Source organism: Camellia sinensis, chromosome 1 (assembly GCF_055761805.1).
Source record: "Camellia sinensis isolate YWXY chromosome 1, ASM5576180v1, whole genome shotgun sequence".
NCBI lineage: Eukaryota > Viridiplantae > Streptophyta > Magnoliopsida > Ericales > Theaceae > Camellia > Camellia sinensis.
Window position 1 is genome coordinate 120,166,142 of NC_138961.1, and position 10,345 is coordinate 120,176,486.

The 10,345-nt window shown below is 36.8% G+C and overlaps 1 protein-coding gene across 1 annotated transcript; it reads right to left on the minus strand.

Moving 5' to 3' along the window:
* Positions 1–2,945: 2,945 nt before the first annotated feature.
* LOC145819467 (uncharacterized) lies at positions 2,946–7,983 on the minus strand. Its single transcript, XM_082913466.1, has 2 exons — positions 7,620–7,983; positions 2,946–3,004 (listed from the first exon to the last, which is right to left on the minus strand). The coding sequence occupies exons 1-2, from the start codon at positions 7,981–7,983 to the stop codon at positions 2,946–2,948; spliced, it is 423 nt and encodes a 140-aa protein (XP_082769592.1).
* Positions 7,984–10,345: the final 2,362 nt, after the last annotated feature.

A 10,345-nucleotide genomic window follows, 5' to 3' on the forward strand; every position in this document is an offset into this window, starting at 1 on the left:
TTTGTGAGCGGAATGCCAAGTAAGTTGTTATACTTTTTCTTGTGATCTAAACATTCTTCTAAATCTTGGAATTATGGAAAAATAACGCAACACCTTCGCTAGAACCCCATTTTTAATTTTCTTAGTTCGCTTATCTACTTTCCAACGTGAACAATTTCATTTTAGGCATGCCTCCATATGCTGTAAATCATTTCTAAATAAACAACAATCATTGACACAAGCATGTATTTTGTCATACCCAAGATCAAATTCTTTATGAAACTTCTTTGCTGAATATATAGATTGTACAAGTGTGTTACCTTCTGGTAGCATGTTAGACACTAATCTCAAATTTTCATCAAAACTCTTATCAGATGCCTCATCCACAGCTTTATGCTTGTATAAAGCAACAACTGCTGAGAACTTAGTGTACTTTGTACAACCTGTATATAAAGGCGTTTCAACAACTTCTAATGCTCGTGTGAACTCCCTCTCTCTACTTTCATTTGGAGGTTGCAAAAAATCATCGTGTGCTTAAACATCTCTAAATAGCCTATATGTCTCCAAAATTTCAACATTGTCTTGAACTTCTACAGATTCACTTAGGTGTTCCCCATGAAGAACCCATGACGTATATTTCGGATCCATCCCTACCATGACCAAATGCTTGAAAATAGTATCACAATGTTGTTGTGATAGGTTTTGACAACTTCCACAAGGGCATGTGATCATATCGGGATTCCTTGAATTTTTCTTAGCCATGTTGAAAATTTTTCTCGCTCCGTCCACATACTCATTCGATACTCTGAAAACTTTAAATTTTTATTAATTCCATCCAAACAAAATGAGTAACTTAACATTTGAAAGCATATTTATGGTTGTGTTTAGAAATAAACCTTGGAAAATGTACCCATGTTTTTTCCATCTTGAACTTTCCACTTGCTAACAGATTGCATCCACAAAAACTATTAAAATTAGTTACATGCATCAATGCTCAAAATGATTAGCAGATACACTAAAATGGTATTTTAGAGTTTCAATAATGTAGAATCTATAATTGTAATCAAACACCATTAATTGACCTTTTTTAAAATCAAATAATCAAATTAACCCAAAGATTTATTTTTTTTAAAAAATAATAATTTAAAACTCATTAAGAAATAAATTGAACAAACAAAAATTTCATATAAAGACACACATGCATTAAAATATTGGTGTATGCATAGAGTTCTCGTATTGGATATGGAAGGATTACATTAAGAATGATCTTATAGTACAAAAGCAGCAATTTCACATAACAAAAAAGAAGGCAATACAATTAAGTTAAGTAGGTTGAGACACTATAGCACTTGTAAGCATGTCCAATTTTATTTGCTTTGAAAAACACTAAATAATAGTTAAAGAGATTATTTTTTAAAGTTTATGATTAAATTATTTTCACTTATGGAAATTAAAGACAGCTCTTGCTACTTCTGCAATGTCCAATCACCTGTGTTATGGGAAGAAAAGAACAAACAACAGAGAAAATGGGAGGGCTGTTGAGTAATGTGAGTTTCTAAGTGAAGGAGAGCATGGTAATGAGTGTTTTATCTACACTGACAGCTCATACTCATCCTTGAACATACATTGCCAGCTCTCAAGGATGCTATTTCCATAATGTTGATGATAATGGAAGGATCCAACTTGATCCTACAGAGGCAGTGCATAACGCTACTGGTTATGGACATGCAGGATAATGGAATGGCTGCTAGATGCGCCTTCTAGATGTTTCAAATTGGTTATAAGTTGTCTTTAATTATTTTTATTTCAACTGTAATAACTTTGTAATGACTTTTCCTTATAATATTGCTTTACCTACCCTAGTGGGATGTACTAGGGATATGTGGTTCCAAACTATAAGATGATGGGTGTTAGAAGGTTGTCTACTAAGGATGAGATGGGGAATAGAAAAATTTGCACCTTTTGGAGAGCTTGTAGATGGATGCTTATTTTTGGAGAGCAAGCTATAGATTATTAAGCTACAACTTGTTAAAGTAGAAGCTATTTTGTTAATCTTTGCTTTGTTCAGTTATTGTCAACAGGGAAATTTCCTAATAGCTCAAATGATACTGCTTATGTTTGGATTGTTGATGTGCTGGATCCCTATTCTATTGGATATGGCTGCTGAACATGCTAGTGCTAAATTTATTTTATGTTTCGGGTTAGCAATATTTCAAGCAATTTGTACAGTGATAAGTGTTTCCTTTAACGCATCAAATTACATGTAAGGAACAATAAATGAATACTTCATAACAAAGTAATTTAGACCAATTCAACATTATAATTAATATGAAAAAATTATAATTAACAGGAAAAGCAGTTTGAGAGACATACTGCTTTCTCAAGAAGCACCACCAATGTTTGCTCTCCTCTCCTCTATATAAACTTGCCTTCTAGCCAACTGTATTGGAGATGCCTACAAAAATAAAATCAAGAACACAAATGAAAGATTGCATGAAAAATCCTTACCTAAGCGAAAAATATGAAATTGACTCTTTCAGGCACCTTTGGTTTCACACAAGACAAGACCTAGGATAATGTGATCAAGAAAACTCTTAATGCAATCATAATGCAAGACAAAAAATATTAGAACCATTCACAGCAAGTTCCACAGGATACTTAGTAGTGCGGCATGCCAACATTACAAAATTAATGATGGATCTCTTCAAATATATTTCGTTTCTCACTTTCCCACAAGAAATTTTTGTTGAAACAAACAAGCGAGGAGTTCTGAATAGGTAGCAAATGAAGAAATGGCTCCAGAAACACCCATGTTACTCATCTGCTTTTCACTAGCTCTCCGAAGAAACAAAGGAGGTCGCATGCCCATTTTGGTCATATAAATTACAAATGCCAAACAACATCTACATGTCTTCTAACTAATAGCTTATTGTTTGTGAACACAAGGAACAATTTTTAGAACCAAATCATTGATACTTGTCAAGATCAGTAACAGTCAAGGATTTGGCCTGTATGCTTGTAGGACCTGCCAAGAATAAGAAACTAGCATATCAACAAAATTGAACAACATAAGATAGATGCTAAGCAGGTGAAAAGAAAAATTTTGTTTTACTTTATTCTTAACCTTGTGACACTAAGCCTAACCTTATTTTAATTAAAACAAAAATATTATAGTTTTTACTTTAGGCTTAATTATTGCCCAATTAAGCAATTCTATAGAAGTTTTCCAATATTTCTATCAAAATTGAAATTTCACTTTGCAAAAAGACAAGAAATGAAGTTGAAGCCAACTCATTCATCATTTTAACAGATATCCATGGAACTAAAGCCACTCAAGTCTAAGAAATAGAAACTTCTAAAGCAAAAGAAGAGAAAAAAGAAAAAAAGGTTGGGGAACCAATTCAAAAATAATAATAAATTAGAGTTTTTATCCATATTCAAAAGCCAAATTAGGATTAAAATTAGGGATGGCAATGGGGGTTAATGGGCTGGATATTAATTCTCCATCTCCATTCCCTGATAATAAATTTTCCCCATTCCCTATTCCCCATAGGTACTACCCTCCTCATCTCCTAATGGGTTTGGATTTTTCCCAACCCAACTTGACCCTTTATTTATTTATTTATTTTTATTTTTTTAAGGTTCACAACCAAAGCTAAATATACATTTAATCTTATTTTATTTTATTTGGCTCAACAACAAAATCAAATACACATTAATTAATTAATTAAAAAGTTTGTTTTAAAATAATCAAATATATAATTTTGAGACAATCAAATAAGTTTTTAGTAATTAAAAAAAAAATGTAGAAGAACCTGTTTGAAGAAAGTGTTATAAGACCCATATAAAATTGTATCAGGACATAAATAACACATTTCAAAAAACAAATGATAGCATTTAACTCTGTCATATGAAATTTGACAACTGCACAAGCTAGGAGATACTGTACATTTGTTGTTTAGGTTCTTTATAAAAGAACATTCTCTAACAATGACATATAAAAGTGAGCAATCAGATCAGTGCACCATTGGATATTACATACAGGCACAAAATCTATATTTCAAATTACTATGTAATATTATCACATTTCTACATCATGTATGATTGAACGCACAAAATCTATATATTTCAAAGAAATATGTAATATTATCACATTTCTAGATTATGTAATGATTGGGTTAATATTCAAAATACCATTGTTGAAAACAACATGCTGGGATTAATCAAGTAAATATGTTAAAATCATGAAATTCAAGTATGTTTTTTTACTTGAATTTTGCGAACAAGAAATTCACCTTGTTTTTTTGACATCTTGCCAACATGGTTAATCTTAATCAAGTAAATATGTTAAAATCATGTTAGGATTATGCAAATCACTATTACATTTGGTGCCAAAGGATAACATTATGAGTGTGACGCCCCGAATCTACACTATTGGTTGTAGTCAAGGGAAAGTCACTAATGAGTCCTATGGTCAATAACCAAGTAATATTCCAGATCGCCGGAGGAGTCAAATTAGCCTCCCTTCTAAGTCCGGCTTTCTTAGGCAGCGCACTACCCTTTGGACAGATCTTAAAAGGTATTGACACAAGGTCTCATAAGCAACGATAAGGTGTATACATATAAATATAGAATAAAAGTACATAACAACCATGAATATCCTTAATTTCAAGAGCTTGTTCCATTACATTACATATTCTCATCTTTTCATTACTCAAGTGATCGAAAACCCAATACCATCCCAATTAAGTTTTCCGTTGAGTTAAATGTTTTAAATCAAGGTTAGACCAACTTAACAAGGTAATAATATCCACAAAAGCATGCATCATTAAGATGAAGAAGATAAAGAACATAACCATAACACATCTAATATCATGCCAAGATATGATCATAAGCTAATAAGCATTATCATGAATACTAGAGCATAAAACATCCATGCGCAACAGAATTTCCAGATTCAATATCACATAAGGATTAGAATGAAAAGGGTATTCTAGAATTTTTACTAGACTCGGCCTTCCTATGGTTTGTAGAGAATTTAATCTAGTTTCCAGAACATATTTCGGAAATGGGATAGCTTTTCTAGACTTTAAGTTATTTAGAAAACACTCCAGCGCTGTCCAGATTCGTTGGCCGTTACGAAAATTTGATTTTCTTGCAAACCGCTCACTGTTTTTCAATGAAATCAATTTTAGTTGAAAGCTAACTCCTTAAGGAAGATTTTGAAATAAAATAGAGGTCCAGAATAATTTTCTACATTTTTCTAGAAATTTTGAAAGTTGGCTGCAAAAACATATTTCAAGGCACAATACCCAAAACAAGAGGATTTGTGAGAGAAGAGATCCACTATGGGAAAATTTTCATTTCCTTTGTGATGAAAGCATGCTAACTAACATATATTAAAATCAGAAAATTTTCTTGAAGGTGTGCCTTTGGAAAGTTTGAGAGATTGGGGTAAAAACAATAGTTTTGTACCGAAATGAGGGAAACTACAAGAGAGGTAGAATCATGGCTCAACCCTTATCATTTTTAACACAAGTAGCTCATCAATAACACATCTGAAAACAATATTTAGAACCCTTAAGAACATGTATTTGAAAAAGGAAAATGAAAGAGAAGGTTGTGTTGTGGCTTACTTGCTAGGCTTGAACAAGATTGCTTCTCCTCTTCCTTCCTCTCCCTCTCAAGACCTCTCTCTTGCTCTCCTTTCTCTCCTCTAGGATGAATGTGTGTGTGAGTGTGTTGTTTGTGCTTGCCAAGCTAGGGGATGGTGGTATTTATAGGCAAATTTTGGTGTAAAAAGACATAAGGGCCCACTAGTTGGAATTGGATGGAAAAGTTAGGATTTACTTGGAGTCTAATGAAATAGGAATGATTAGGGAGCTTAATCATAGGATTAGAAAATATCTAGTTGGTCCCTAGTTGAAATGAAACTAGCATTGGAAACAAAACCCTAGGTTTAGGGGTACTAGGTGTTAGGGTTTCTAGAAGACCATGATTGCAATTCTTGAAAATAGGCCCCTCACATCTTCCTAGGGTGGTCGGCCTTTGGGAAGGGTGATCGGGGCATTTTTTTATTCAATCTAGGTACTAGGGACACATTCCCCAAGGTATATATATATATATATATATAGATCTCAATTTGATTGATGGTACTTATAATATAAAAGCACATGTACTAGTTGTGGGAAAGTTTTTGAATTTAAATAAAGAAGTGAGGGCTTGGAGTTAAATTCATGTATTGGACCCTTACTTATGTAGAATTAAATTAAATTAGGCTAAGGAACCTAATTCGGCTAGGATATTCCTGTTTTGATTAAAATAAAAATAAAATGCTAATCGACAATATTTGAAATAATTCAAGGAACTGAGGGGCTTTAAGAAAATAATTCAAACATTAGGATTTTTAAAGAGAATACAATTTTCAGGGGCTTCACAACCTATCCCCCTTAAAACAATTTCGTCCCCGAAATTCAACTACATACTACCTTCGAAAAGCTCAGGGTAGTTTGCCTTCACCTAATCCTGGCGTTCCCAAGTAGATTCCTCAATTCCCCGATGACGCCATAACACCTTTACCAAGTGAACCGTTTTGCCTCTAAGGTTCTTCTCTCGACTATCTTGTATTGCTACCGGTCCTTCTTTAAATGTAACATCTTTGTCAAGACTGATTTCTTCCCATTTGAGGACGTGTGATGGGTCGGCGATGTATTTTCTCAACATAGATTCATGGAAGACGTTGTGTATCTCTGCTAACTGCGGGGGTAGAGCTAGTCTGTATGCTACTTCGCCCACTCTTTCCAATACCTCAAAAGGCCCAATATATCGTGGTGATAGTTTTCCCTTTCTCCCAAAACGTACGATTCCATGCCTAGGTTGCACCTTTAGGAACACGTGGTTGCCTACTTCAAACATTAAGGGCCTTCTCCTTCTATCAGCATAATTCTTTTGACGGTCTTGAACAGTTCTTAACCGTTGTTGGATCAATTTGACCTTCTCAGTAGTTTCTAGAACAAGTTCAGGTCCTATCAGAATTGCATCACCCACTTCAGTCCAACAAATCGGTGATCTACAAGGTCGTCCATATAATGCTTCAAAAGGTGCCATACCAATGCTAGCTTGAAAGCTATTGTTATAGGCAAATTCAATTAGAGGTAGGTGTTGTTCCCAACTTCCTTGAAAATCCATTGCGCAAGCTCTCAACATATCTTCGAGTGTTTGGATGGTGCGTTCAGATTGTCCATCTGTTTGCGGGTGAAAGGCGATGCTAAAACATAACTCAGTACTAAGAGTTTCCTGCAGACTTCCCCAAAATCGAGAGGTGAATCGTGGATCACGATCTGACACAATAGATACCGAAATTTCATGTAGTCGAATGATCTCTCCAATGTAAAGCCTGCACATAGACTCTAAAGTGTCGGTCATCTTATAGGGTAAGAAATGTGCTGACTTGGTGAGGCGATCCACTATTACCCATATAGCATCGCGCCCTCTAGGTGACTTAGGCAACCCTGTCACAAAGTTCATCGTCACATACTCCCACTTCCATTCGGCTATTGGTAGAGGTTGCAACATTCCCCCTGGTTTTTGATGTTCCACTTTCACTTGATGGCATGTTAGACATTTTGCTACAAATTTACCCACTTCCTTCTTCATTCCATTCCACCAATACTGCCTCTTCAAGTCTTGGTACATTTTAGTCTGTCCTGGATGTACTGCAAATGCAGAATGATGACATTCCTTAAGTACCTTTTCTCTAAGCAACTCGTCACTTGGTACAAACAATCTACCTTGGTATCTTAAACTCCCATTGGGGTGAATTACCCAATCGGGCATTGGTTCTCCTGATTCCAGACGTCCCTTGATATAGGCTACCTCTTGATCGTGCTTTTGGGCCTCCATGATCTCATTCCTCAACTTAGGTATCACATTTTGTGCACTAAGATATGCTTTTGCATCTTGAGATTCTACTTGGATCCTAAATTCATTGAGTGTCTTAACCATATCCTATTCCTTGACGGAGATTTTAGCCATCATCCTTCTGCTCTTGCGACTTAGAGCATCTGCTACTACATTGGCCTTACCAGGATGATATGAGAGAGTGAACTGGAAATCCTCGAGATACTCCATCCATCGTCTCTGTCTCAAGTTAAGGTCCTTCTGTGTAAATAGATACTTTAAACTCTTGTAATCTATAAAAATCTCAAATTGTTCCCCATACAGGTAATGTCGCCATTGCTTTAGGGAAAAAACTATAGCTGCTAACTCCATGTCATGTGTTGGGTAGTTACGCTCATGAGGTTTCAACTGCCTGGATCCATACGCGACTACCTTTCCATTTTGCATGAGCAGACAACCTAATCCTTTTTTAGACGCATCGTAATACACAGTGTACCCCACTTCCCGTTCTGGGATGGTCAAAATTGGCGCACTAGTTAGCCTCTTCTTTAGTTCTCAGAAGGATTTTTCGTAAGCTTCGTCCTACTCATACTTTACTTCTTTTCTTCTTTTTGCGTCAAACGAGCCATTGGTTTAGCTAGTTTTGGAGAAATCTTGAATGAACCTCCGGTAATAACCGGCCGATCCTAAGAAGCTATGGATTTCTGACACGGTTTTCGGTTGTCTCCAATCTAATACTACCTCCACCTTGGTTGGATCCACCGTAATCCCATTCTCCGATACTACATGCTCTAAGAATTTTACTTCATTCAACCAGAACTCACATTTACTTGCCTTGGCATGTAACCGATTATCCCTAAGAACTTGAAGGACAATCCTTAAATGTTGCTCATGCTCTTCTTCAAACCTTGAATATACCAAGATGTCATCAATGAACACTACTACAAACTGGTCAAGATATGGTCTAAAAATCATATTCATTAGGCTCATGAATACTGCCGGTGCATTGGTTAGTTCGAAGGGCATTACTACAAACTCATAGTGGCCATATCTTGTCCGAAAGGTAGTTTTTGGTATATCCTCTTCCTTGACTCGTAGTTGATGGTAACCTGACCTGAGATCGGTCTTTGAATAGCACCTTGAGCCTCTAAGTTGGTCAAAAAGGTCATCAATTCTTGGGAGTGGGTATCGGTTCTTAATCGTGACTCGATTGAGTTGACGGTAATCGATGCATAGCCTTAACGACCCATCCTTCTTTTTAGCAAACAACACGGGTGCTCCCCATGGTGAAGTACTTGGCCTAATGAATCCTTTCTCAAGCAACTCCTATAGTTGTGTCTTTAATTCTCGTAGTTCTGCTGGTGCCATGCGATACGAGGCCATGGATATTGGGGTAGTCCTAGTTTGTAGCTCAATACTAAAGTCTACCTCTCGGGTTGGTGGCAATCCTGGTAATTCCATAGGAAATACATCTGCATATTCGCATACTACGCGTGGAAGTTCTAATTCTCCTTGGCCCTCCTCATTTAAAATCAGACTTGCTATCCTATCCGCAAGTTGATCGCGCCACTGCGTCTGACGTTTCGTTGAAGTCATGGGGTCTTGTCTATCCCCCTTAAACAGGAAACGTGTCCCGTCATGCGTGTAAGCTATTACTTTTCTCTGACGACAGTCGATCACTGCTCAGTGGGCAGACAACCAGTCCATGCCCAAAATGATATCGAAGTCTGACATTTCCATGACACGAAGGTTGCAAGTTAAGCGTAGGTCCGACATTCCTATCTTACAGTCCTTACAGATCAATCCTATCCGAACGTAGCCTCCCATAGGTGACATTACATTTAAGGAAGTTTCTAAAGGTTCACATACAAGTTCTAATGACTTAGCACAAGCAGAGGATATAAAAGAATGTGATGAGCCAGTATCAAACAAAACATGCACCTAAGAATTGTATAGCACTAAATTACCCTCAATTACAGACGGGTCTGCTTCTTCCTTTTGCAAGGCAAAGATTCTACCGGTTGCCTTCTGGTTGCCACTGGTCTTGGCGTTCTGAGTTCCCCCACTCTTCTGGTGCTGCTGCCTGGTAGATCCTATCTTGTTCGTCCAAGGCTTCTGCCCACCTAATGCCTGGGTATTTGCTCCAGAACCTCCTCCTTGGTACCCAGATAGAGGGAGTTGGGGGCATTCGCTATTTTTGTGGCCTAATTGTTTGCAATGAAAGCACTGGATTTGTGCCGTCGGCCTTTGTTGATAACGTCCTCTCTAGATTTGTTGCTGTGGTTGCTGTTGTGGTTGTGGTTTGGAGTAGGGTTTTGAGGCCATGTTTCCCTTCTGGTTCCTCTGAGGTCCAATAGACACCTGACTCCCTCTCCTCTTGTTTTAAGCCTTCCTAGCGTCAGTTACTTCCCTTTCAGATTCTAATGCCGTTTCCAGCACCTCTGCATATGAGAGGAGTCGTTGTGGA

Excerpts from the sequence above, each read along its gene's own strand:
- LOC145819467 (XM_082913466.1), bottom strand. The coding sequence starts at position 7,983 with ATGGTTAAGACACTCAATGAATTTAGGATCCAAGTAGAATCTCAAGAT. Across the intron at positions 3,005-7,619 it reads TGGAATGAAGAAGGAAGTGG|GTCCTACAAGCATACAGGCC; the intron begins GTAAATTTGTAG and ends TATTCTTGGCAG.